At 36.0% G+C, this 27,376-nt stretch overlaps 2 protein-coding genes across 4 annotated transcripts in view; both read right to left on the reverse strand.

Moving 5' to 3' along the window:
- The window catches only part of hspb6 (heat shock protein, alpha-crystallin-related, b6), a 177,471-nt gene that overhangs the window by 99,707 nt on the left and 50,388 nt on the right, over positions 1–27,376 (reverse strand). The gene's annotated exons all lie outside the window — the stretch shown is intronic.
- On the reverse strand, positions 3,046–27,358 carry zbtb32 (zinc finger and BTB domain containing 32). Of its 3 annotated transcripts, none has more exons than XM_067451640.1 (5): positions 27,280–27,358; positions 18,207–19,184; positions 14,630–14,730; positions 5,532–5,705; positions 3,046–3,630 (listed from the first exon to the last, which is right to left on the reverse strand). In XM_067451640.1, exons 2-5 carry the CDS (start codon positions 19,109–19,111, stop codon positions 3,401–3,403), a joined length of 1,410 nt encoding a protein of 469 aa, XP_067307741.1. In that variant the 5' UTR covers positions 19,112–19,184; positions 27,280–27,358; the 3' UTR covers positions 3,046–3,400. The 3 variants fall into 3 exon arrangements, with proteins under 3 accessions (XP_067307741.1, XP_067307739.1, XP_067307742.1); XM_067451638.1 differs by lacking the exon at positions 27,280–27,358 and adding an exon at positions 22,719–22,820; XM_067451641.1 differs by lacking the exon at positions 27,280–27,358 and adding an exon at positions 22,144–22,245.

Genomic DNA, 27,376 nt, shown 5'->3' on the forward strand with positions numbered 1-27,376 from the left:
TATTTTTACATTTCTTTTTATATTTATGCGTTCATTTATTTTTAACATTTATTTTTCCCACATGTATTTATTTTTACATTTATTGATCGATTGATTCATTTGTTTTTCTTTTTCCGTGTGCAACTATTTGTGTATAACTACTAATTCTGTGCCAATTAAGCTAAGAAATCATATATCGAGAGTCCGCTTTGAACCGTGCATGACATTGGAGAATGACCTGAGGCGGTTTCACAGAGCAGATCCGGTGCGTCTTCCAAACGCTGCATCCAGACTTTTAAGTGGGACTGGAAGTTTAGGAATCTCTCAAAGAGAGATCAAGAAGACGACATCGAAAAATCAACAGGAGTATCCACCACATCCAGAAGGAGCGCGTGTCAGAAGCCAGCGAGTGCGATTCTATTGTTATGAGTGCGATAGTGACCATCCACATGTGTTCACACCATGTCTAAAATGCCTTAATTATGAGATTCTGACATCTAAAAAGCGTCGACGTCCTCTTAGAACTAGCCAAATACTTGAATAGGCCTACTCCGAATTTTCTGCTACTAAGGTTTTTTTTATATAGGCTATTTTAATGTATTTGCAAGTGTATATGGGGACTTTTTTCAGTTTTCCTCAACCATCTGAAAAAAATTAAAGAAAAAAATAAATAAACATGACCAAAAGTAAGCTAACTTTTAAAATCATTAGACAAAGGAGCAACTAAAATGTTTCCAGAGCATTATCCAAAGTTCTAAGAACATCTCGGTTGGCTGAGGATAGCCATCTAACAATTTTTGTTCCCAGAACATTCTGGGGTGTGTTTTCCATACAACAACATTACTCACTTAGTAGGCCTAGTTGCATCATTGAAGAAATCAACTAGCTCCACTGTTTCCCAAAATCATATTGCAAATCTGAAGCCTATGACGTCGTTCAACCACGTTGGTTAATGGTGCAGGTGGTGGAGTAATAACTGCTTTTAATTAATTATTTTGAGATCGAATTCATGCTAGATATTTTGATATAAATAATGGACATTGCACTTGAGGACAAAATCTTATTTTCTCAGTTATTTTGCTTTATTTGCATATTCAATCATAGGCTCGTTCTCAGAGCACGTTCGCACACGCGCACTTAAAAAAGTGCTTTAAATCTCTTGACAAACTTAAAAGACAAAAACGACATTTGTATGTATTTGAAATAAAAGATATATTGTACTAAATGCCAACTTTCATATTTTGCTCAAGATAAGGATTTATTAAGTCCACATGTCAGGCAAAAAAGAAACCCACCACAGGGTGAGGGCTGTCGTTGCAACCACACAAGTTTGCGATACTGTTTTGTGAATAACTTGGAACCATGTTTTCAGTGTATTTCCATACTATTCTGATATTTTATTGTATATTCCTAAGTTATAGTGTATTTGGCCCCTGTGTTGTGAAATGTTTTGTTTCGTGTTCACAATGTTTTGTGAAATGAGTTGCTGTAAGATATGATAATATAAAGGGTGCTGTTCTAACGGTAAAGGATCACCAACTAAGAGGTCCCACATTCAACCAGTTGTCGCAGCAATGTTTTGCCAGTTGAAAGACTAACTTTTCTCTTTAAGTTGACCTGCTTGGCAGCCCCTGCTGGTTGATGCCGCAACTACACCATTAAGCATCTTTCACCATTAATGGCAATTAAAATAGCTTTGCTCTTTCAGCATTTAAAGCATTTTTGTTTGTTTTTATTTAAAACCTGTAATAAGTAAGTAAGTAAGTAAGTAAGCTTTATTTCTATAGCACGTTTCACAGACAAAAGGTCACAAAGTGCTTTACAAAATTAAAATATACACATAAAAGATATACACATACACATAACATACAAATATACATAAATACACACAAACATACAAAACCATAATTGCTAATGCTTGTCTAAAAAGATGCGTCTTAAGGTGTTTTTTAAAAGCTCTCAAGGCTAATGGAAGAGAGTTCCAGAGCCTTGGAGCCACTACACAGAAGGCTCGGTCACCTCTCGTTTTAAAACGTGTTCTAATAATTGAAAATTCTGTCATAATTTCCTCGCCCTCATGTTGTTCCAATCCAAACCTGTAAGACTTACGATCATCTTTGAAACACAAATGATGATATTTTAATAAAATCAGAGAAATTTCTGTTTCTTCATTGACAGATACTCAACTGATTCTTTGACACTTTAAAAAGTTAATAAATATCACTTTATATGATGAATATATTTAATTAAGGCTTTTATTCACATAAACTTTCATCAACTCAAAAATCAGTTATGATAAACGAAATCTCAAGTATGTTTGCTTGGCGTGCCAATGACGTTCATTCTCATGTTATGCAGCACATTTGAGCTTCAGCAAGAACCAATGAGGTTCATTCTCGTGTTACGCAGCACATTTGAGCTTCCTCGAGAACAAATGACGTTCATTCTCATGTTATGCAGCACATTTGAGCTTCAGCAAGAACCAATGAGGTTCATTCTCATGTTACGCAGCATGTTTGAGCTTCAGCAAGAACCAATGAGGTTCATTCTCATGTTACGCAGCATGTTTGAGCTTCAGCAAGAACCAATGAGGTTCATTCTCGTGTTACACAGCACATTTGAGCTTGCTCAAGAACCAATGAGGTTCATTCTCGTGTTACGCAGCACATTTGAGCTTTCTCTAAAACCATTGAGGTTCATTCTCATGTTACGCAACCCATTTGAGCTTCCTCGAGAACCAATGAGGTTCATTCTTGTGTTACGCAGCACATTTGAGCTTCAGCAAGAACCAATAAGGTTCACTCTCCTGTGTTATGCAACACGTTTGTTAAGGTAAAGGGCTGGGAAAATGTCAAATTGGTTCGGAAAGGACATGCATAGTTTATGCATAAGGTAGAACAAACAGATCAATCGCACAGAGTGGTCCGCTAAGGGAACAAATCAGCTGCTTGGAAAAGTTTCAATTCGATTTAGAATTTAGAATATAGGCTTCACAAGCTTTCAGGTTATTTTGCATAATTCCAGACATTGAAACATAAAAAAAAAAAAAAACTCTTTCTGCTTTAATCATAATGCTTTTATTAAAAGATTGCATGCATTGTGTAAATAGATCACATAGTGAGTTATATAAATGTTTCAGATTTTACCAGCTCACCAGCTATTGTGATGATTGATATTTCACAGAGAAAATAAGCATTGGCAAATTGTATATACTTAATCTCAACGGGTGGGTGCAATAACTAGACGTCTTCAAAGAAAACATCCATCATTGGCATTAATGTTCACTGTATGTAAATTAAATATATATTATCATATTTGTAAAATTGTTTCAAAAATGTATAAAAGTATTTAAAATAACATAACTGTAATAAATGCTCCATATCTACACACTTTACTTCCCTGGATTCAAATGTCCAGTATTTCAAGTGTGGCAGTTGTACAGGTATGTGCTGCTCAGGTTCCAGTCCGGAGGGAAGTCCTGCGAGGGATGACTCTTCAGGTGTTTCTGCATGGCTGCCAGGCTGCTACAAAACTCCAGACACATGGTGCACTGGTAGGGTGTGGCGCCGCCGTGAGTGCGCAGGTGCTTGATCATAGCCGAATAGTCACGTGAACGCTGGCCGCAAAGCCGACACTCAAATGGTTTCTCACCTGTAAGAGAGACGAGAGAAATTTTAACCCTTGTGCACTATTTATTTGGGATGTATACTCAGGCTTTTGGGGTCTGCAGAGACCCCACACAATTAAATGTGATTTTGCAACATAATACTGTAAAAAAACTAATGTAATCACTCCCTTTATTAATATTTTACTCTACATGTGTGCAGTGTTGGGGGATTTAACATTTATGTAAATACATTTAAACCATTATGTAAAATTTACTCACTTTCATTAATGGAGATAACATGGACAATGTGCCATGGTTTAATGGAAGATTGCTGGTATTGCCCTTTAAAGGTACTGTATGTATGAAGTGTATTTTAATTAATCGTAAAATGGCCCTGATATGTCACTAGACATTAAAGGAAGTGTATGTAAGATTGTGGCCAAAACTGGTACTGCAGGTGTATCCTTTCTCCCCCTCCACCCTGACTTGAGTTTGCCAGATCAACTGCAGGATCAGCAGGAGCGTTTGTAGCTGCCGCTGTGGTAACTAGAGCAGATCTGGCAACCTGGATGCCGAAACACTACTGACTTTGTGATTAGTAGATAGGTGGAGGGTGGAGCTTCAGGCCAAAACACAACATGACAACATCAACGTCAGTTGAGGGCTGCAACAACAACTTTTTAATGACAATATCCTGGCCGGACTACTGTTGTCAGTGATATTAGTATTTGAAATTATCAAATAATGTTAATAATTTCTTAATGTCCAGTGACATATGAGGGCCTTTTTATGATTCATTGAAATACATTTCTTACATACAGTTCCTTTAAGAAATCATGTTAACCCTCAACGGATGTTGATGGTGTCATGTTGTGTTTTGGCCTGAAGCTCCGCCCTCCACCTATCGACCAATCACAAAGTCAGTAGAGTTTCAGCATCCGGGTTGCCAGATCTGCTCTAGTTATCATAGCTACAGCTATAAACATTCCTGCTGGATCCTGCAGCCTATCTGGCTACCTCGAGTCAGGGGGGAGATGGAGAGGGATGACTCTACAGTCATTTAAAAGTGATTGCAGTACCAGTTTTGGCCACAGTCTTACATACACTTTTTTGACAAATTATGTAAAAAAAAGCTGTCTATGGTTGATTTTTTTTGTCAGTGTATGTGTGTATAACTTTTCCACATTGTGAATGTGCTACAGGGTTACCACTTCACTTATGTTCCGTATGATTTAGTATTTTTATGTGACAAATTTAAACAATTTTTTTTTTACATTTTACCTTTTTTTAAATTTTATTTCCCCATTCATGCTATTACATTTATTTATTTATTTATTTATTTATTTATTTATTTATTTATTTATTTATTTATTTATTTATTTATTTAAATGCAAAAAATATCTTAAATCCCCCAAACAATGCAGGAGTAAAAACGTTAATAAAGTGAGTGATTTGTATAAAATTTAAATAAAATAAAAAACATTATGCTGCAAAATCACATTAGATTGTCTGGGGTCTCTGGAGTCTCATGCCATTTAGATGAAGGGCATTTGTTATTTTATTTTTTACTTCAGAAAATGTAATTTGAGATCCAAAAGACCCAGAATAGCACATATAGGCTAACATGATATAAAAAAAAAATGCCTTAAAAAAAGAAAATACTAGAATCTAAAATAAAAATCTAAAATAACACTGTGTTTCACTGTATGAAGATTAGATCTGCAATCGTCATACAGTGAAACACAATGTTCGCTTCCTCAGAAAGTGAAATCTTTATCGAAATGAGGTTTATCCAACCCTGCTGCTATAGCGCCACCTCCCAGCAGAGTTCAGCTTCAGCCACAATTAAACGCACCTGAACCAGCCAATCTTCAGGATCACTAGAAACCTCCAAGCTCAAACTCTGGAGGAAGGCTCTGCTCATGAGGTTAAAGTTTGGTTGTACCTGTGTGAACCCGGTGATGTGTGTCCAGCTGGTGTTTAAGGCTGAACCTCTTGCTACACTGTTTGCACTGGTAAGGCTTCTCTCCCCCGACGCCCCTCCTGAGTGAGCGCAGAGATCGCCTGTCCCGTCCACCTCGGCCACAGAACTTACATCTGAACGCCATCTCCCCCGAACCTGCCAACGGGCGATGAGATAACAACAGTAGGTGAATAACTGGAGAACAAGTGTACTATAAATAGAACACTTCTCTGTTATCAGTGAACCTCATTTGAATGCAGATTCATTTCACAAGAAAACCACAGGCAAAGGTTTGAAGAGTCATATTTTTTTGACTCCGTTTAGATATACAAATCTTCAGAGCATTTACCAGTTTTTAAGGCATAAAAAAATGGGAGCACTTTATTTTACATAGTCAGTTACATTACATGAAGTAATAACTATACAATATGCGCAACTACATGCAGCTAAACCAAACATAACCAAACCCTAATCCTAACCCTATAATAAGCACATGTTACTTAATGTTACTCTGTAATTAAATGTATATTTATTAATATAACAAAGACACCTTCAAATAAAGTTAAAGATAAAGTTACCTTAAAGTACAGTACTTTTTACTGTACTTTTTGTACAGTTGTGAATTTTTCATTGAAATTGTATTTAATTTGATTTAGATTCATAAATGTTATAATGAAATTATAATACATGTTTTTAAATTAAGTCTGAAAACTTGTATATTTGAGTTGACTAAAATTAAAATGTAAAGAACAAGTTGAAATAACAAATTGTTTAACAGTGCATCCTCGCTGAAGAAAGGTATTTGTTTCTTTCCAAACAAACTATGATAATGTGACTGACCCCAAACGATGAAATGATAGAGTAAGTGTTCAGTTTAAAGATATGCCTTATGTCTATGCATGTGATATAAATAGTGACCTTTCGACTAAAGCTCTCAGCACATCATCATGGTCACTGAGGCAAAAAAAGTTGCAGCGCTTGGTGAGAAAGCAGGGTTATATTTGGTCTGACGCTGGTCAGCTCTATGGCCCCTCATATTTGGTTAAATGAGTATAAATTAGTCCAGGTGTTGTCTAATGCGCTACTGCTGATGATTGTTCCATCCTGTTAAAACACCAGTTAACCACGTGTGAAAGTGAAAGGAGACTTAATATAAAAATAATGGTAACACATTTAAATAAGGTTTCATTTGTTAACATTACACAAATGAACAAACAATGAAAAAATACTTCTAAAGCATTTGATAAATCTTAATGTTAATTTAAATGTTTACTAATACATGATTAAAACCAAGTTGTGGTTTATGTTAATACTTTTTAATGAACCTGAGCTAACATGAACTATTGTAACAATGAAGAGTTGTATTTTATTAACTAACATAAACTTTAATAAATACAGTAATGTATTTGCATAATACATTAACTAACATTGACCAATATAGGAAAGTGTTACCAAAATACTTTAGCTAGTTTATTACTTAAATAATCCACTTAGAACATGTATAATAATAGAAATATACACCAAAGTCTGCATCTACATTTTGTAATTTAATACAAACATTCACATTTTAATTTATATTACCATCCCCGCAGTTTGAGTGAGCTGATTTTCACACTTTTAGACATTTATTAGTGGGCTATGTGGATTGTCCTTCTTTTGTTTTAATGACAGCAGATCTCAAGCAGCAGGAACATTCGCAGGTTGAGCATCTTGAGTGTTTCACTACCTTTAGACTTCGTTTTCATTTGGACCACTCCAAATGACTTGACAAGAAGACCTTTATCAGTGTTATCGATGCTAGTGATTCTCAACATGTGGTCAGTCTTATTTCCAGTCAACATGAGATGTCTGCACGACATTTGACAGAAACCGATGGTTTGCAGCTGGCCAGAGAAATTTGTTGCACTACTTTCTTACAAGAAAAAAAAAAATGACTAAAGAATAATGCATGGCCTTTCGGGGCTTCTGTGCATTTCATACTCATTCTTATTCCTTTTCATCTCAAGATCTGTTTAAAATGCTCATCCTAAAATGGACAAACCAAAAACGAATAAATCAAAGTGTGATTTTCAGTTCCCTCTAATTGCTGTGATGATAATATAATTTGTAATGGACATTTGAAAATGCAGAAGATGATTTTCATCTATCAGACTTTCATTTACACTTTATTTTATTATGTTACAGTAAAATTATATATTTAAGTACTGAGTAATAGTAATAAACTACATGTACTTACTATAGGGTTAGGGTTTGGATTAGGTTAGTTGCATGCAATTGAGCACAATTTACAGTAATTGCTATAGTAACTACATGAAACGTGTGTAAACAAAACACTGTAGAATACCTTTTACCTTTCTTTTTATCATAAATGCATTTTTTGTTTTCTGTAATCATATAACTTTCTCTTAATTTTCATGTTTAAATGAACAGATGAGGAACTCACCTTATATATAATTGATGTTACTAATATCAGTTAAAGACAATACAATTTAAATGGTATTAAATGTACAAATGATGATTAATACAAACATATCTTTGTAATGTCTGACTTGTCAAAAATGGCTGCTTGTTAACGGATCTTCATCAGAAAGAATTCAAAACAATAACTTGCTGGTAAATATCAAGTTCTGTGCATATAATAATAAACCAATCTTTTGTTTATTTTATGTCAAATGTAAAAATGGCAAGATTAAAAGTGATTTATGGTCAAAAATTAATTGACATCTGAGCTTTGGTAGTGCGCAGCCGAGGGGCCCAATTTTAGATAAACACATCCTGTGGCAACTTGGTGTGCGGCCTAGTTTATAGCTCTCCCTGTCCACACACACACACACACACACACACACACACTCATACATACATACATACACACACACACACACGCACACACACACACACACCACATCCTCCCCTGTACAGCTCAAAGTGTGAAAAAAGCATGGTTAACACTTTCTGTCTTTATATTCACTAAGAGAGCGTTTAAGACAATCAAATGGACACTTGCAAGGTTGTGTAAGCTTACGCTTCAGAGCATTCTGAAAAAAAAAACTCAAATGCAAAAGTCATGTGAAACAAAAGCAAACATACGTGCACATGACAGTCATTTTATTCACACATATATAAACACCCACACATTCCCACATACCCACACAGCACTAACCCAGGATGCAGCGAGCGCAGTAACATATGCTGCAGAAACCTGCGCCGTTACAGCACAAGTTCTCTGCTTGAAAAGGCGACATCGTACAATGTGCCCGACCGTTCTTTAAACTGGTGATCAAAATGATCGGAAGCATTTTAACAAAAGCCAAACGCAGTTGGGAAACGGCTTTAAAAATGACGTGAGTTGAGTTGGCGCAACCTAATGTTGTCAGGTTGAATGAGTCATATAAAGCACATTTTTAGGTTTTTTCATGGAAGTTAAAGAAAATGTGACAATCTTATATTTCAGGATTTCTTCCAAAAACGACTTTTTAATCATTATTAGACGAATCAATAAGAGAATACATTAGAATATGATAAAAAACTTGTGTAAAAAAGCATTACATAAAATACACTTTATCTTTTGATTCATAGAAATATACATTTATATTTATTTTAAAGGGGTGGTTGCATGCGATTTCACTTTTTTAACTTTAGTTAGTGTGTAATGTTGCTGCTTGAGCATAAACAGTATCTGCAAAGTTACAAAGCTGAAAGTTCAAAGCAAACGGAGATATTGTCTTTTAAAGTTATGGCAGTTTTTTGCCTACAAAAACGGCCGGTTTGGACTACAGCGAGCTTCTTCCCGGGTTGGTGACATCATAAACCCTTGCTAGTCACCGCAGATGTGACTTCTGCCCGTAATGGTAAGGGGCGTGGCGTTTCCGGACAACCTGTGCTTGGCATTTCAGCCAATAAAAATACATGAAACTACATTTGGCCATCTAACCAATCTAAGACCATTGCGTTTTTCGGAGGGATGGGCTTCATAGAAGCAGGAAATAAACGAGTAAAGAAGTATTAAGACTTAAGAATTAAGTATTATATAAGTATTAAGTATTATACTGCACCCCATAAACAACAAAGCCTAGAAAAAAAAAACACGGAACCACCCCTTTAAACTAAAACTACCCACACACTGAATATTCTAAATTACATAGTCTCTTAAGGATAACATCTCATAAAAAGTTGTTACTATCGTTCTCACCCCAAAATGCTCCGGCGTGCACACATGCTCGCACACATTAAAAGCGCTCTAACCCCAGTTTGGATGAAAAAAGCACAAGTCAACACTTTGTTAGGTACTGTATTTAAACCGCCGTGGAGCACAGAGCCGATCAACCACATGACTGTGCTGATGCACCACGATTCAGAAGCCACAGTTTTCTCTTTCGCATGCAGCTTTGCACCCCGGTTTAGCAGGTAAGGGGTCATTTGGTTCTGCCTTTGTAAATGAGAACTCTATGTGAACTAGGACAAAGCACAACCACTATTGTTACTAATACACAGTGACTCCTAAATAGTATCTGGGCACTAAATTTGCTTAAATGCAGGAATGTTATGGAATTAGATGGCAAGCTCCACCTGAAAACATATGCTGCAGGAGTGTTTCTCAGAACTAACTTTACTTTCATGAACATTTAACCAACTGGTGTGAATGTGAATTTTTTTTCTTTTTTCTGATGTATGAAGTAATTTCCCTTCACATTGACACATTTGTGCTAGCAGATTAACCACAAGTGTAGCGCATAGCACTACTGTCTGATAACCAAAAAAAGGTCTGAATCAGTTTTATAATATTAAATAAATTATAAAAGCAAGTGTATTACTTGCAGTGTTAGGGAAAGTTACTTTTAAAAGTAACTAATTGTTACTTTTAGTGTAAAGTAATGCAGTATTTTAGGTTTGCTCTACTTTTTCTCACCTAGAGTCTATTCTTCATACCAGATGCCAGATCGTAAAAAAAAAAAAAAAGGTAGCAGTGGCTGGAACAGACTTTAAGTATCACCTTTGGTTAAAACGATGCACTTTAATCATGTTTACACATTAAATAAGCAACTCCTGAGTAGGTTTGAGTTTACGGACATGTTACGGACAGCAACTCCGGGTTGAGCTTTAAAGAACCTAACAATCCTGGATCATGTCAAGTGATCAACAATAGAATCCAGATTATATATATATATATATATATATATATATATATATATATATATATATATATATATATATATATATATATATATATATATATATATATATATATATATATATATATATTTATTTTTAAGGTGCACTATGTAACTTTTTCATCCACAAGAGGTTACATATTCAAAACAAAGGCATAGTTTGATGACGCCAAGTTTGATTGCAGAATCTTGGGACATGTGGTCTTCACCTCACAGCCTAAACTTTGAGGTGAACTTTGTTCAACTGAACTTTTTTTCACACACTGTGTGGACACTGGCCTAGTGGTTTTTGGATATTTTACTGCACAAATTTTAAGCTTTCTATGTTTTCACTGTTATGCGGTAGGGGGCGCTATGACGCTATCTTCTGGAAGAGTACTGAATCTCTGGATCAAAACACAAGTGAAGAAGTAGAAACAAGCGATAGAATATGTAAGCTTATAACAGCATATACATCAAAACTGCCAAACATTACCAAATGAAAATTCAAATCCACAAAGTAGGACTGTGAAGCATCTACTCCATCTATGTTTTGATCATTGTTCTGAACCAGATCTGGATAAAGCCTTTTGCAAAAAAAAAAAAAAAAAAAAAAAAAATTCTCAGCTTTTTGCTCAAAATGTTACTTAAAAAAAAAAAATGAAACTTACACTTTCAAATGTTGATAAAGGAATGCATGCAGCTAAAATAAAATGTTGGTGTTGTTTAAAAGCAAAGGCTATGTTCTTTCTTTTGATATATTCATATATATTACAAAATATACTTGGGGGCTATGAAAGTGTGCCCATTATTTAAAAATGGCTTGCGGTGGCTTGCAAGTAAAAAAAGAAAATATATTATATATTATATTATAAAGATATTATATATTAACATATAATTATTGAAGGTTTGTGTAATAGTTGGAGTTTGCATTTCACTGTTTTTATTGATTTTGAGGAAAACTAGCCTACTCTAATACTGACATTTCTTATTTTTTTTTTATAGAATTTTGCAGGATTATTATTTAATTTTTTCATACGAAAATAATGCCTCTCAATCATTACTTAAGGTCCACTAGAAGTGTGTGGTGGTGTTTGAATGGAAACATAGCTACTGTCCGGTTAGACACAAAGTCTGAATTTAACTTAAAGCAATATTGCTAAACTGGAATATTGCAGTGTTCAACTTTTTTGTTATAAAACTTTTTTGCCCAAATGAGAAAAGTGATGCAAAAGTAACAATGCATTACTTTTCTTAAAAAAGTTACCAAGTGACATAATTTGTTACTTTTTATGAAGTTACGCAATATTGTAACACTGCAGATAAAACATTTGTTTCCATCCGATTTGTTTAAGAGAGCAAAATCGTAATTTCCTGGGAAACTGACTAAATATCTGTAATAAAAACTTAAGTTGCTGTAATCGGAGAAGCCATTATGGCTCTTTTTTCCTACACGATAGACAATACGCGCTGTTGTGTTATCTTGCGATCAGATGCCTGGTGTTTGGGAATACAATCGTGTAAGACACTTCTGGGAGATCATTGTATAAAATCATTTTGATGACAGACTTTCAGAATGATCAAACTTACATTTGAGATGCTGTGTGATGAAATTAGTTTAAGATATTTTATATTTAGTCCGAGAGCATATGCAAGTGTATGCACACTATACTGTCCATGTCCAGGAAGGGAATAAAAACATCATCAAAGTAGTCCATATGTGACATAAGTGGGTTAATTAGAATCTCTTGAAGCATCGAAAATACATTTTGGTCCAAAAATAACAAAAAACTATTATTCAAAACACACAAGTCACACATGACGGACATTAGCCGAGAACTAGTCTAATATATGCTGCTTGACTATGCTCGTGTGTCATGTTCGCTTGTTAGTCCATTTGCGATCGTGTCTCACTTCAGCGATGATAAAGACCCGTTCATTTCCACACTGTATGGAGCATCTAAATCTCCTCACTGCGTGCTTCAAGCATCAGCTCACACAATGTCTCCGACAAGTAAGAGACTATACTCCTAATATATGTTTGCTTACTCTTTTCATGATCTATATAACCCTTATCCAGTCATAATTGTAATATGTCGTTAGCTGGATTGTCGTGCTTATGTTCTATAGAGTTGTTTATGAGAACAGTTTGATCGTTATCTCTAATCTTGTCATAATTGTAATATGTCATTAGTTGGACTGTCGGCTCGTGCTATAGAGTTGTTCATGAGAACAGTTTATGATTTTGTGATCGCTATGACTCTAATCTTGTCATAATTGTAATATGTCGTTAGCTGGACTGTGTGCTTGTGTACTATCGAGTTGTTCATGAGAACGGATTGTGTGTGTTTTTGTGATCGCTATGACTCTAATCTTGTCATAATTGTAATATGTCGTTAGCTGGACTGTGTGCTCGTGTACTATTGAGTTGTTCATGAGAATGGTTTGTGTGTGTTTTTGTGATCGCTGTAACTCTAATCTTGTCATAATTGTAATATGTTCGTTAGTTGAACTGTCTTGCTCGTATACAATCGAGTTCTTCATGAGAACGGTTTGTGTGTGTTTTTGTGATCACTATGACTCTAATCTTGTCATAATTGTAATATGTCGTTCGCTGGACTGTCTTGCTCGTGTACTATCGAGTTGTTCACAAGAACGGTTTGTGTTGTTGTGATAGATGGGATGACTTTTTCATTGAATATTCGACCTGGATTAGATACACAGAGATTCTGCTAATAGCTGTTGATGCGTATGTGTGACCCTTTTGGAGTTAGGGGCGTGTTTGTTTTGGTGATTTGAAATACCAATAACGGTTACCAGATAGCACTTACCTCACCTTTAATGACATAAATTTCATTTTTGGGTGAACTAACCCTTTAAATAAGAAATAAAAAATACTTTGCATTTCACCACTACACTGCTTTGTTTCACAATCTTGCGTTTAACTTTCAGAAGAAATTTTCAATATAGAACCCTATAGAGTTCTTGACTGAAGAACACTTTATGCCAAAAAATATTCTATATTGGGAGAAATTAAAATTTTAATGTTAAAATTATTGCATAAAACATGTTTTGTTATGAACACGTATTCAGTAAAAACTTTATGATCTGTTTTTATTGTTTTCTTACAAAAATAATTCAATAATACTAAATCCATAAAATGATCCCAAGGAGGTTCTTTATATGAAACTCTGACATAACGCAGGTTCTATATAGAGCATTTTCTTCTAAGAGTGAATAAAGTTTGTGTTATTGGCCGTTAAATCTTGTTGGCCCTTTCCTGAACTGCTTTTGTTTCTCTGTCGAAAGTCGCTTTGGATGAAAGCATCTGCTAAATGCATAAATGGAAACAGAAACAAAGCACGCACATCACCAGCAAACATATGCTCAAGTGTGGGTGCTTAGCTAAAGAAATACAAATTGAAAAAGTCTGCACACCAAAACTCCAAAATATGGAAAAAAATAAATCAGGCGACGAGCCTGTTTTGCTCGAAACGTAACCCGCGTGTGAGTCCAATTTTTTTTCTCCTGTTTTTTAAATGCATAAATGTACATGTATGCAAAATAAAATATAAACCATTTAATAGGAAAGATTTCACAGGAGTTCAACAAATAGATACATGAATTCATTTTGCATTTCAAAAGATGCTGTAATTTTTTTCCACAGTCTACGATCCGTTCTTTTACTGCAGTCAGAGGAAGGGAGGCACGGCCACCGTCTCTACTTTAAATTGCTTTCAGCTCTTTGAGAGACACACAACATTTACATCCTGTTGCGGGCATCCATTCCTCTGAACTACTTAACATGTCAATGCATCCAAGGCAAAATCTGCAACTTCTACATGAGTATCTAAATGCCTTCTTTATTCTGTGCAGATAAGAGCGGGTACATTTACTCTCGATCCATTTCTGTGCATTTGTACAACATATTACCTGAGGTTGATGAGCCAGTGGTTGACCTCCAGGGGTTTTCCAGGGCCAGCTTACCGCAGTGTCTGCAGCATATCCCCCTCTCCTCTTGAACCTTTGGCTTCCTGTGGAAAATGTTGTCATGTTAACACTTAATCAAAGATATCCATATTTTCCATGCATAACTATAGACATTAGCCTTTTGTACTTTTTTCATTCATCATCAAATAACTGAGTCACTGCATTTTCCGCTGGTGTTTTAAAAAAAATGTTTTAGCACTCGTTGATCTGGTCAACTAACACCTGCATCTTCATTTGCACGTCTAGAGCTGCCTTTCCACACATTGAAGTGTTTTAGCTAGACCACAGCTAATCAAGCAGGTAAAGGTCAGTAAGAAACCCACACGCTTTCAGGTGTTACTGCTGATACTCTCCGTTTGGTTTGGTGTGATATCACATTTGTGACATTATTTAGGAGGAAATGCATTACCAGTGACTGATTTCTCACAGTCTTACAAACCTTTTGATCTAAATGCTTTTGCTTAATAGTAGTTCTTTAGACAAACACAAATATACTCAGGTATGACTTTCTTCACTACTTCTTTATTTTACAAAAATTGACTTTGTAATACACGTTTTGTACTGCAAGTGTAAATATAATATGAAACGAATAGGTGTGAAGAATAGGAAGAGGACATTTACGAACAAAGCGGCGCGTTCTGACACATGCAGTCACAAGGCGGCAAACTGCCATTAAAATGCATTTCAAACCCGTTTTATCAAACGATTAAGAACATCAATTTAGACTTACATCAGTTCCTTCTGTCTAAAACACGACCAAAAACTGTAGGAACAAAGGTTTTCTGCTCAGGTAGCAGGAAACAATGCAAGCAGACAATGGTTTCCTCTGCCAGAGTAAAGCAACCTGCAGCGCATCTACAGCATGAAGAAAAGATCATCCGATTTCATATCCGATTCAAATATTTAGAGCCAAAATAATAATAAAATGCTCTCCAAAATATACAAAGTAACCCTATTACCTTACGTATTAAAGGCCTTCAGAAATGGACATTATTCTGGATGTTTAATCATGAAAACTGGTGAGTGGGTGGTTTGTACTGTTTCGATGGATGTGCATGCATCGTTTGCATGCGTTTCAATTTTACACTCACATTGAGCAAAACAGGCATACAGATCTCCGTCTTAATGGGGCCCCTGTTTGTGTGTGTGGCAAATTAGGGAGTGGAACAGCCTTGGACTAAAAATGAGCCTGAAATAGAACAACCTGCTCTGAGGGTGGAGATGGCTTACTTTCATGTTTGCTATCTGTAAATTCGGGGAGAATTGGGGGGCTCCCCTCAGTTTCGGCCTTGATTGTAGGTGTTGTTTTCCAAAACACTCCAACGACATATCCAGTATTTAGTGCACATGGTGCTTTTATACTGGCTCAAACACTTAAAATAGTGACTGACAGATCTATATAATTAGCATAACAATATCTATTATGGACCCACTTTATATTAGGTGGCCTTAACTACTATGTACTAACATTGTAATTAATCATTTGATACAATGCACTTATTGTGTACATACATGTTTTTACACAGTACTTACATTTTAAAAATACCTGCATGTAATTACGTCTGTAATTAATATCTGTATTACATTTGTAATTACACAGTTGGCACTTCCCTTACACCTTACCCTACCCTTAGACTTACCCATATCACCACATTTGTCCCTAACTATACCCGTACCCCAGCTCAATATCAGCAAAAGTGCTTTGCAATGCAATTTGAACACAGTATGCACATTCTACTTATTTTTGATGTAAGTACATAGTACTTAAGGCCACCTAATTTAAAGTGGGGTCTGTATTATTCATACCCCAAAGTGTTTCATCATAATAATATATCATAACACAATCCATAATTATCGTTATAACATAATTATCTTCATTAAACGGTTATTCTGCTGCCACTGAACCAGAGGCTGTTATTAGTTCCCCTAATTTTAATGGAGCCTGCAGAAAGACTCTTCATGTAGGTGGAACAGGGGGCTGGTTGGGGAAAATGTGTCTGTTGGAAAGTACAGAAAGAGAGCCTTTGAAAAGTTTGATATGCTTGATTGAATTTGTTTCTAAAGGCATGTCAAAGAATAATATTATAGATATATTTTTGATCAAATACTATTTTTGATGATGATTATTTGATCTAAAAAGAAAAAGCAGTGCACTTGTGAACGATTCAAAAAGTTGAGTCAAAATATTGTAAACATTATTTTGAATTTTATATTTAAAAAAATCAGGATAAAAGTCGATTTCGAGCAACCGTGATCTTCTTCAACACCTGGTGTGACTTCAGTTCCAGAATCAGTATAATATAGCATAGTAAACCAGTCCTTTTTTTAAATGTTAAAGTAAACAAGGTCAGATTCTGTGGTGTTTGCTTTGGTTATGAGGGTAAATGTGTAGTTGCATTGGTGGAAAAATGTGTTTACCAGGCTAATGGTGTTCCGCCAAAATTAGCTGACTATAATGTGGCTTCCTGTCGAAAATATCGTTATAAAAAAGGGATTTCTTTTACCGTGCTGACAGTACCCAGATGTTTTATAACCCTGGACTTCTCCCTGAAAACGACTATGGACACTGGACTACTGTCCTACTACTGTAAAAAAAAAAAAAAAAAAAAAAAAATATATATATATATAGTTTCTTAGTGTTCAAATGTTATTAAATGTTTATCGTACATGTTTATTGTAATGTTTATTAAGTCACCCAAGATAGGTCACCCAAAACAAATTTTTCTTTTATTATTTACTCACCTTCATGGCAACTCTGTATAATTTACTTTCTTCTAAAGAATATATTTGGAAGGATGTTGGTATCCAAACAGTTTTCATTGTACAGACAAAAATATGATCAAATGGCATTGACTTGGTAGGTTTATAATAACATTAAGGGGAATAAATGATGACAGAAGTCAAATTTTTAGGTAAACTTTTAAGCCACCCATTAAACATATATCACTGCATTAGATAGAAAGCATCTTAAAGTTTTTTAAACCACCTCTCTCTGATCAATGTGACGTGCTAAACAAACTCAATTTATTTATTGGCTTTTAGTTATTGATTTATTTATTCATTGATTATATCCATTCATCAATTTATGTATCTGGCTTTGATATAAATATAAAAAATAGGGTCCCGCTTTATATTAGGCGTCTTTAACTACCGACCATTTACTAACATTGTATAAATAAATACCTGCATGTTATTACAGCTGAAAATAATTTCTGTAATTACATCTATAATTAATCTGCCAAGCATTCCCTAACTGCTTAACCCACTTTTAAACCTACCAATACCACCAAACCTGTCCCTAAACGTACACCATATGAACACAATAACTATATTGTGTGTATATATATATAAGTACATAGTGGTAAAGAACACCTAATATAAAATGTGACCAAAAATAGATTATTAATAGTCAAAATCAAGAAAAAAAATGACTACCATTTAGCCTTTTTTTTCTAGTTCACCAAACTCAGATGATCAAACCAATAACATTTTTAAGTGTCATTTACGTGTAGTTTCTTACCTCTCTTGGTCTTCTGACACAGACTCTGTTAAAGCTGTACTGATAGAGGTGTTTTTTCCTTTTAGACCCGAAACAAAGGGACTGCCATGGGTCAGCTGAGGAGAGTGTATGAGAGGGTGATAGGGGTGAATCAACCCCGTGTAACCCATAAGTGAGGAGGAGACCTGTGGCTGGAGCGAGCGGTGCAGGATGGGGTACATGGGTGTGGGGTACGGGTACGCTCGGAGGGAGTGGAAGGTCATAAAATCTCTACAGTTTAACACCATGCTACGAGACGGGCTGACCGGGGGCCAGCAGAAGCGAGGGGTTGGAGATGGGCTGCTTGAGGAGATGATGGGTTCTCTGGAGAACATGGGAGGCTTAGGAGACACAGGAGAACTTTTATTGTGTGGATCACGGACCGATCTCTGGTCTGTGGAAGAATGTTCTTCTTCTAAAAAAACATCAAGGTGACTTCTTTTGGACAACTCGGTCTGCTTGTATGTTTTGTCATCTTGGAGTGACTTTACCACTTTTGTGTCTGTCTTAGTTGGGGAATCTGGACTATTAAGTTGTGCTTGACACTGTACCACCAAAGACTCCACTTCCAGGTACTCGGCGCCCCTCAGCAGCTCTTCCAGGTCATCTTTGGGCACCTCCACCGATTCGCTGTACACATAGTCCAAGATTTGCTTGAGTGTGTGGGGAGATATGCTTTCTATATCGCAGCAGTACCCCGGACCTGGACCGTGCTGATCTGTTAACTGACGCTTGAGTCGTTTGCTCGCCAGCGCTAGGATCAGAGCGTGTGCTTTAAATGAAAGGCCCTCTGCGGTGAGAAGTGTGTCACAAAGAGTCCCGGCCTGGCGGAGCTGCTCCGTCTGGTGCAGAAACGGAACGTGGTGGGGGTTATGAATGCGGATCATCTTCAAAGAGTCAAAGGGGAGGCTGAAGTGAGACGATCAGGTATGATGTCGAGCTGTGAAATTTCATGTCAGCCTTTGGAAAGGGAGGGGGGAAACATAAGGTTAAGTTTTTCAAAGGAATCATAGTTGACGTGAAAAAAAGGAATCATGAAAATCAGTAGATTATATAAATTACATATTTGTTGCTGTATACAACAAGATATTTAAGTACAACTGGCCATGAGTGCAATTGATTATATATATATATTTTTTCAATCTGATACAAACTCAATTTGCAAACTTTGATACAAATTCAATTGGCTTTTAGTTATTTATATATATATATTTATTAACTTGAATGGATATGACATATTGATTCATCAATTTATTTATGTATGCCCCCACCCCAACTCACATCAATTAGCTATTTTTAAAAATCTAGTTTGCTCAAATCAAATAACCTGTTTTGTCATAGATATTTTTGCCCATTTATTAGAGAATTTTAGGGCACATGCACTGTAAAAAATAAGTTACCTGTTTGCCTTAAAAGTTTGAGTTCATTGAAATTAAAAAATTGAGTTAATACAATGAACGTTTTTGAGAATTGACAACATTCATTCAAATATTATTGAAAGATTTTGTAAGCATATTGGGTAATGGTGTGATTTTTATTTGCGATGATGCAGTGAAACATGCCAGATTATGCTATTTTCATGATTAAGCACATTTTTATGTGGTTCATACACTATTATAGTTTCTATTTATTAAACCGATTTCCTTCATTATATCAACTCAAATTTTTAATTTCAATAAACTCAAAATTTTAAGGCAACCAGGTTACTTACTTTTATAAGTAAAACTAACAATTATTTTTTACAGTGTGCTAGAGTGTACAAGATATCAATCTCTAGACATTTAACAGTCATATATTGGACAATAACCAGTATAATAGCCATTTTACAAGCAGCCAAGGATTAATCAAACCTTTCATAGTGAAGGTTTTCAGCCATACATACCGAAAGAAAGAGTGAAACATAGATAAGCCCGAAGAGGTAAATAAACTTTACATTTCACAGAGATTGTGAAAGACATATTCAGAGGAATCAGTACGGTTTTTTTCCTGAACTCATCAGCGTCACAACACCTCTAACCTACTTTCAGCCATCAGGCAGACAAACTAATTCACAAAATGAAACTCTAGCAATGTTTAATCATTTCTATCTCGCAATACATTCACCCATGAACTAGAATTGCATTGTCTGGGTATGGCACAGAGTGGAGGCGGACATGTCTGGTCATGTCAGACGGCAAGGGCCTTTCAAATTTTGCATCACCTTTGAAATTCTGTTGAGGAGCTTTGCGATGAAGCCACAGACCTCTCCAGAATGTGAAACTCTGACTAATGCCGGTACGCTGAGACTCGTAAGAGTTCAAGTTTGTTTGATCAACAACAACAGTATCAAAGCCATACAGTAGGTCGGTTTAGATATGCATCTACTGTAGTAGCAGTGTGATGTGGTGTCTGGTGGAGCATTTGATTACAGTAGGCCTACATCGCAGCCTTGTGCTTATTCCTCACAATTTCGCAGAAAGTGGACAATTTCGATACTCGATCTTGTAGTGCGTGCAGAGAATGACACTCCAAATAACATGACCATTCTGGAATATACAATAAGGGTTGAGACGCAAGTATCGCAATCTGCAATATCCACACGACGCATTGCCTGTTTTCGTTATCAATCTCACAATTGCGCACAAAAGAAAGTCAAAGAAGAATGCCTGCAAAAACTTGCTGATACGATCACTCCCCCTCAGCGCAGACGCAACGGTGACGGATTGTGGAACATATTGTACTGAGATGACGATGCTCAATGCTCTAATTACTAGAATTGATGCTAAACTGGCTAAAAGTGAGACACACACACACACATCACATGCACTCAGCAAAGCATGAAAGAACAACCGAAACAACCCAACAATAATATCGTAAAACATTTACCAAACAGATGCGTGCAAGATATTTATTTTTCATAACTGTCCAAATTACCTGATGTGGTTTAAGCACTCAAAATGCGTAGTTAACAATGCTCTTTAACACAAATGAGGTGTTCTGGAACCTAAATTAGCCTATTTAAAGGGATAGTTCACCCCAAAATAAAAAATATTACGCCGTTTCAAAACGGTATGATTTCTTTTCTTCAACAGAACACAAAAAAAGATCGTTAAAGAACATCAGTCTCCAATTTACTGAATTTTCTGATATTTTTCACATGTCATACAAAGTTTGGTATGACATGAGGGTATGAGTAAATAATTACAGATTTTTTTGGGTAAGCGGTACCTTTAACAGAGAATAAAACAGAAAAGACGACCTCTGTGGCCCTTTGCAGCTTCATTTGTAGCATTAGCTTGTGTGTGTACCATTGTTTTCTGGGAAAAAGTCTGATGAGTCCAATTTTATGCAACAATATTAACTAGTCTAGTGTGTTGTATTATAAGTGCATTCCTTGCTTAAAGTTTTGCTTTTTCAAAAGTCGCACAAATATAATAATTATAAATATAATAAACATATAATCCAAGCTGATTAGAAAAAAAGAAGATCTAGTTATATACTGTATGTTAAGCAAATGGAATATGCTAAGCATATAAAATCTCAAATAGTAAAAAATATCATGAACCGTTTCATGCTTTACTGTATTTTCTACAATTATCGTGATATCTTTAGCAACTACCAAGAAACAGGCCACAGGTGCAGAAAGTCGTTGCTATGCTCGTCTAAATGATTTGCATATTGAAAGACCAATAACTTAAGGTTTTTCTAAATTATTTCTAAAAGCTATGTAGCTTTTGTACGGTAAACAAAGAGCATCACAGCGAACGATACCTCACCAGTTCCTATTCTTTCTTCGCCCACTTCTAAAGCCCTAGTTGAATTCTCTTTTGAGTGTGAGAATAAGAGGAATGAAACTGAAGAAAATGCTGTGTAATTGCGATGCAATTTTTTACTAAAATGACTGCGAATTCTGCGGCAATGCAGTGAGCAATTGACTTACCTGCTGTGCAGGCCCGTGAATGTCTGAATGTGACACGCAGGTTACGCTCTGTCCCATCACTAAACTGAAACCTTACCTTCATTGGACCGTTGAAATTACGAAATTACGGTATATCAGATGTCAAAACTACTGTCCAACAACAGGCATTGGACCAGGCCACAACGATTGATGAGTGCTATCGACAAAAAAAGTCACTTGTAGAGAAGCACCTATAGTTCGTACACCAGAACGTCAAATGCAGGTGATAACTTTAGAAACCTGCAAAAGTGCATCGGTCAGACCAACATAAAGCGACAAAGAGAGAGAAAGAGGCCCATGAGTAACAGGGGAAAACCTGTCTACAGTGACACATCCTCTCCGGGCCTGCAGTCAGAAAAGACCTCAACACACAATCAGACACTTGCACGGATGCTTTTGTTATCAAAAGATGTTTTTCCAGATATAGAAAGCAAGGCACTTGGTGATGGGGGAGGGGAAGATGTAGAGAAACAGCAGACAAGATGAAAAACAGCACGATGACTCTAGACGTTGGAAAAGAAGAAGTGCCTGACTCACAGAAACTTTCAAAGACGTACCTATGAGCTCAAGGTGGAGGCTGCGTCCTGCCGCGAGCAAGTCAACAGAGACGCATTAACGCGCATTGCGACCTCAACCAGAGGTGTCATCGACCAGTGCAAGCCTACATGTGGGTGAGACATAGCAAGGCCACCTCTAAACTCAAGCCAGCCCCTCCCCTTACATCTCAGACATCTGTGATTGGCCTTTTTTTCCTTCTTCCTCTCGTTCACCATTTTTTCTAGAAATCAAGTGCATCTGTGCTGTTGACTTATTTGTCCATCACAACCTTTCAAAGCCTCATTGTTCACTTAATAGATACTGTAGAGCAAAGCTCATTTCCATATTTCAGAAACTTCAAATTGTACTTTTAATATTTTATCCAATGCATTAAAATATGATGGGGACATTAAATGTTACTGTAACTAATGTCCAGCTCACTTTAAAAATAATTTTTCTAAGTTGTAAATAAAACAATGATTATTAGAATATGTTTTACAAGAAAATATTTCAGTTTCTTTTCACTTGTAATTGTTTATTTATAACTATTTAATGAGTAATAATGAATTTACTAGCAGTTTTTGAGAGAATACTGTTTCAAAGCAAATCCTACATCACATGTTTTTGGTCACTTTAGATTAGGGTCCAATTCTTACTATTAACTAACTATTAACTACAACTTTTGTTTCAAATGCCTAATTACTGCTTATTAATAGTTTATAAGGTAGTTGATAAGTTGGGTAGGTTTAAGGGATGTAGAATATAGAGATGGATATAGAATGTGGCATAAATATGTGCTTCATAAGTACTAATAAACAGCCAATATGCTAGTAATAAGCATGCTAATAGGCAACTAATAATGAGAACTAGACCCTAAACTAATGTGTTACCCTTTTCTCAATCTAATAAGATTTGTCATGAGAGTGAGGTAATCAAGCACTTGTGTGTGTTTTTGTTTTTTGAACATGACAAGATTAATAAGCTTAATAGAAGAACTGGTAATGAATAGTGGAAATTTTTATTATTTACTAATTTTGTCTGAACACTTTTTGTGCCCTTTTTTGGTGCAACTGCCCACTCTTTCCCATGTTCCATACCATAAATCTCAAAATATCATCTTATGGAAAAGAGCCAGTTTTACATGAAAGGGAAGTTGAGATGCAGAGGTAGCTGTCACTCTGGCCACAAGTGAAACTCACAAAAAAACAAAAAAGATTCACCTCTTTTATCATCATCTCACCTCTCTGAATATACCTCAGCGAGCACATGCATCTTCCAGTACCCACACTGATCATATATAATCATATTTTGCTAAATGAATGCAACTCACAAGATAAGAACAATTCCATGAAGAAAAAAGTGAAAGTGAAGGTGTGCAAATTAAGTGAAATCCTCTTATCAGTCACTGCAGTGGAGGCTGCAGATCTTTATCAGGTAATGATGTGCAAATAACGGAAACTAGAAATGTGGCATTTTATACCAAGGAAAGGCCTATTCTTACATAGTTGTGGAGCTTCTCTGTCTTTCTAGTTGTGTTATGGGGTCCCTAGAGGTCAGTGTCAGAATTATGCAGAAGCTGAAAAGGCCAATACATAATTAATCAAATTAAATAAATAAAACCACAACCACAATTGCTCATTTTTGAGTCATCATTGAATAATAATCTTTCTGTCTGACTTTGCTCTCAAAATTATAGTGAAGCTCGTCCAAGAGTGCCATTTTTTTAATCAAAGGTGACCGCGAAGGAAATGTAAGCCTCAACGTGAATACAACTCGCGTGTTATTTATTATCATGTGCTGTTTTACTGACTGTTGAAACACCAATTGCACGATTACATGAGATACATGGAGCATTTCAGTCAGTTGTGGCCTACTGTATCTTTCATCATATACTCAGATGTTCATTCGTGTTTATTAAATTCTATAACTAGTACACTGTAAAAAAAAGAAAAGTTGACAAACTGCTGCACAGCCTTTTTGAATTTAACAAAAATACACAATGTAATTCACGCAACTCCATTAACTAGGTAAGGTCACATGTCTCCAAATTTAAGATCTTTTGTTCCGCTGATTGAGTTTTTATCGTTTTTTTATTTTTATTTTGAGTTGATTTTTTTTTATGTCACCATCATGGTGATTAGTGTTTTCTTTAGTTTGGCAGTTTGATGACTTTTTAATGTTAGTGTTTCTCTGGCTGCTGAATAATAATTTAATAATTGTATAGTGGTTAATTCACTGATTTTATGACTTTATGAGTTTTATGATTTTATAAGTTTAATATGAGCAATATACTATTAACTTTGTTTTATTGTGATTCTAAAAAAGATCCAGCACAGTTATAATCAAAAAAGCTGAAAAAGCTTTAAAACCGATTGTACATTAAGCACTTTGTCCTCCTCTGAGATGTACTCCCACAGATATCTAGAATCAGCCTATGAACCTCAACAACGGTGACATGCTTCATGCCGCAATGCATGCAGGGAGCCATGGATGAGTTTTGCATGATGCACCCAGAATGCATTGTTAACTTGTTGCAACTTGTATGCTTGTTAACTTGCAATTACAAATCAAATTTACAATTACTACTAAGTTGGTCCAACAACTGATGAACCAACTTCGTTTTACTGGTTTAGGCAACTTTTTTGCATTTAATTGTTCAGTTAATTAAAACAATCATTAGCCTAAATTTGGTGAGTTGGATTTTTTTACAGTGTATTAAAGAGAAAGAGATGGTCACAGTTCAAGTGGGCTTCCGCTTCGCTTAAACTGAGGCACTAATCCATCACACCACATTAAAGAAAGAAAAAATGGGATTTATTGTTTTAATTTAATAATACAATTTACATCATAACCTGCTCTGTCATGTCTGTCAGCACGTTGGCTGGTATCCTCTTTGCTCTGCAATGTTTTTCACAGTGAAAATGAAAGTATAGTGTAGCAAGAGAGCTTTAGAACAGCGTCAACTGTGTGAACTGGGTTCAAGTGAGAGGTGACAGCCCATAAAGAGCCATATTCACAAAATGTAACAGAGCATCAGATTAAGTTCTTGACTGCTGGTTTTTGTTACACATTGTCGGTTTTGGTTAGAGAGCACAGGGTGCCATAGTGAATTGGTAAGATGTGTGAATTGCAGTTACGCTGTCGCACTTTTTGTAATGTTGTAACATAAAAATGGAGTGGTTCCTTGTGACAAGTAATTGACCTTGCAATTGCTTTTTAAAGGGATAGATTACCCCAAAATGAAAATTTGATCCGCTTACCTAATCTGATCATATGCATACCCCCAGTGCATCCAAGATGTAGGTATCTTTGTTTCTTCAGTAGAACACAAATGAAGATTACATGATAGGGCGTAGAGATACATGCAAGAGATCACTTCCACTGCTTGTATCCCATTGGCCCTGTCTCAAATGGCACACTTCTGTGCACTTTTGGTCTTTTGGACTTACAATGGCCGCTGCGTAAGTCATTAAGTCCCATTCATCACTTAAGCTTAAAGAAGGGTGCTTGTGAGCTGCTATGCGCCCTCGATTCACACTTCTGCAGAGACCGCACTGGTGTGGGTAACGCAGTAGACTTCTTCCCGGCAGTCAAACCGGCATTACGATGTGAAAGTGTGGACTCAGAAGAAGACCATGAGGGTTTAGGGTGCCATTTGGGACAGGGTCATTGAGATACGCCATATCGTGTGCATTTAACCTCACTTGCCGGAAGTCATCACGCACTTGTGGCTTTTGTACATAGTATTGTATTTGAGGTAAAAATTATATAAATACTGTTTGGTTTCTCACACAAACCGCTCGTTTCTAATCTTAAGGCATCAATGTTTCGTCACGAGCCGCAGGGTTTAATATGGATTCATATGTATATGTTTCTTTTTTACTCTCATATCTCTCGTACTCTAAAATTATATGACTGGCACACCGCAACGGTTGGAGTTAAAAATCTTCATTTGTGTTTTACTGAAGAAACAAAGACTCCTACAACGTGGATGCCCTGGGGGTAAGCAGATAAACATCAAATTTTCATTTTTGGGGGAGCTATCCCTTTATGTCCTGTTTCTAGAGGAAATTATAATATAAACTTACTTAACCACAACCGTTGGGATGCGTGAAACAGGGACTTTCACTTTTGTCCATCAAAACACAAAGAGCGAAGACTGGCAGTGCCTCGATACAGCCGCTGCATTGTCCTGGTTTGAAACTGTAAATAGACAGAGATTGGCGAATACTAATGTTTCCCCAGTGCGATGGGTTCTTTTTGATGCCTTATTGCTATTAATTGAAATAAAAAAAATATTTGAGAAGATTTGACTGATCTATGTGTGCTTGTTTAATTTCATAAAATTAAAAAATTTTATTAAATTGTGACTGGACACGTTTTGTTAACAGTTATTATTTACATAAAAATAACCTTTTTTTGCTCATATTTATTAGTAATTACACAGCTCCACAGTCATTGATCTAATGCCCCCTTGGCACTTGCGTTCAAACTGATCCGGCCGCTTTTGCCAGTACATCAGAGGTCAAAGAACATACAAGTCGACAATGACAAAATGATGGTGTAGATAGTGACACATACCTGCATACCTAATGCAGTCCTTAAACAGGAGGCCCTTTAAACTGAATACATTTTTACAAAGCAGGAAGGAGGGGTGTCCACATCACATCTACAATAC

This window comes from Pseudorasbora parva, chromosome 8, assembly GCF_024679245.1.
Source record: "Pseudorasbora parva isolate DD20220531a chromosome 8, ASM2467924v1, whole genome shotgun sequence".
NCBI lineage: Eukaryota > Metazoa > Chordata > Actinopteri > Cypriniformes > Gobionidae > Pseudorasbora > Pseudorasbora parva.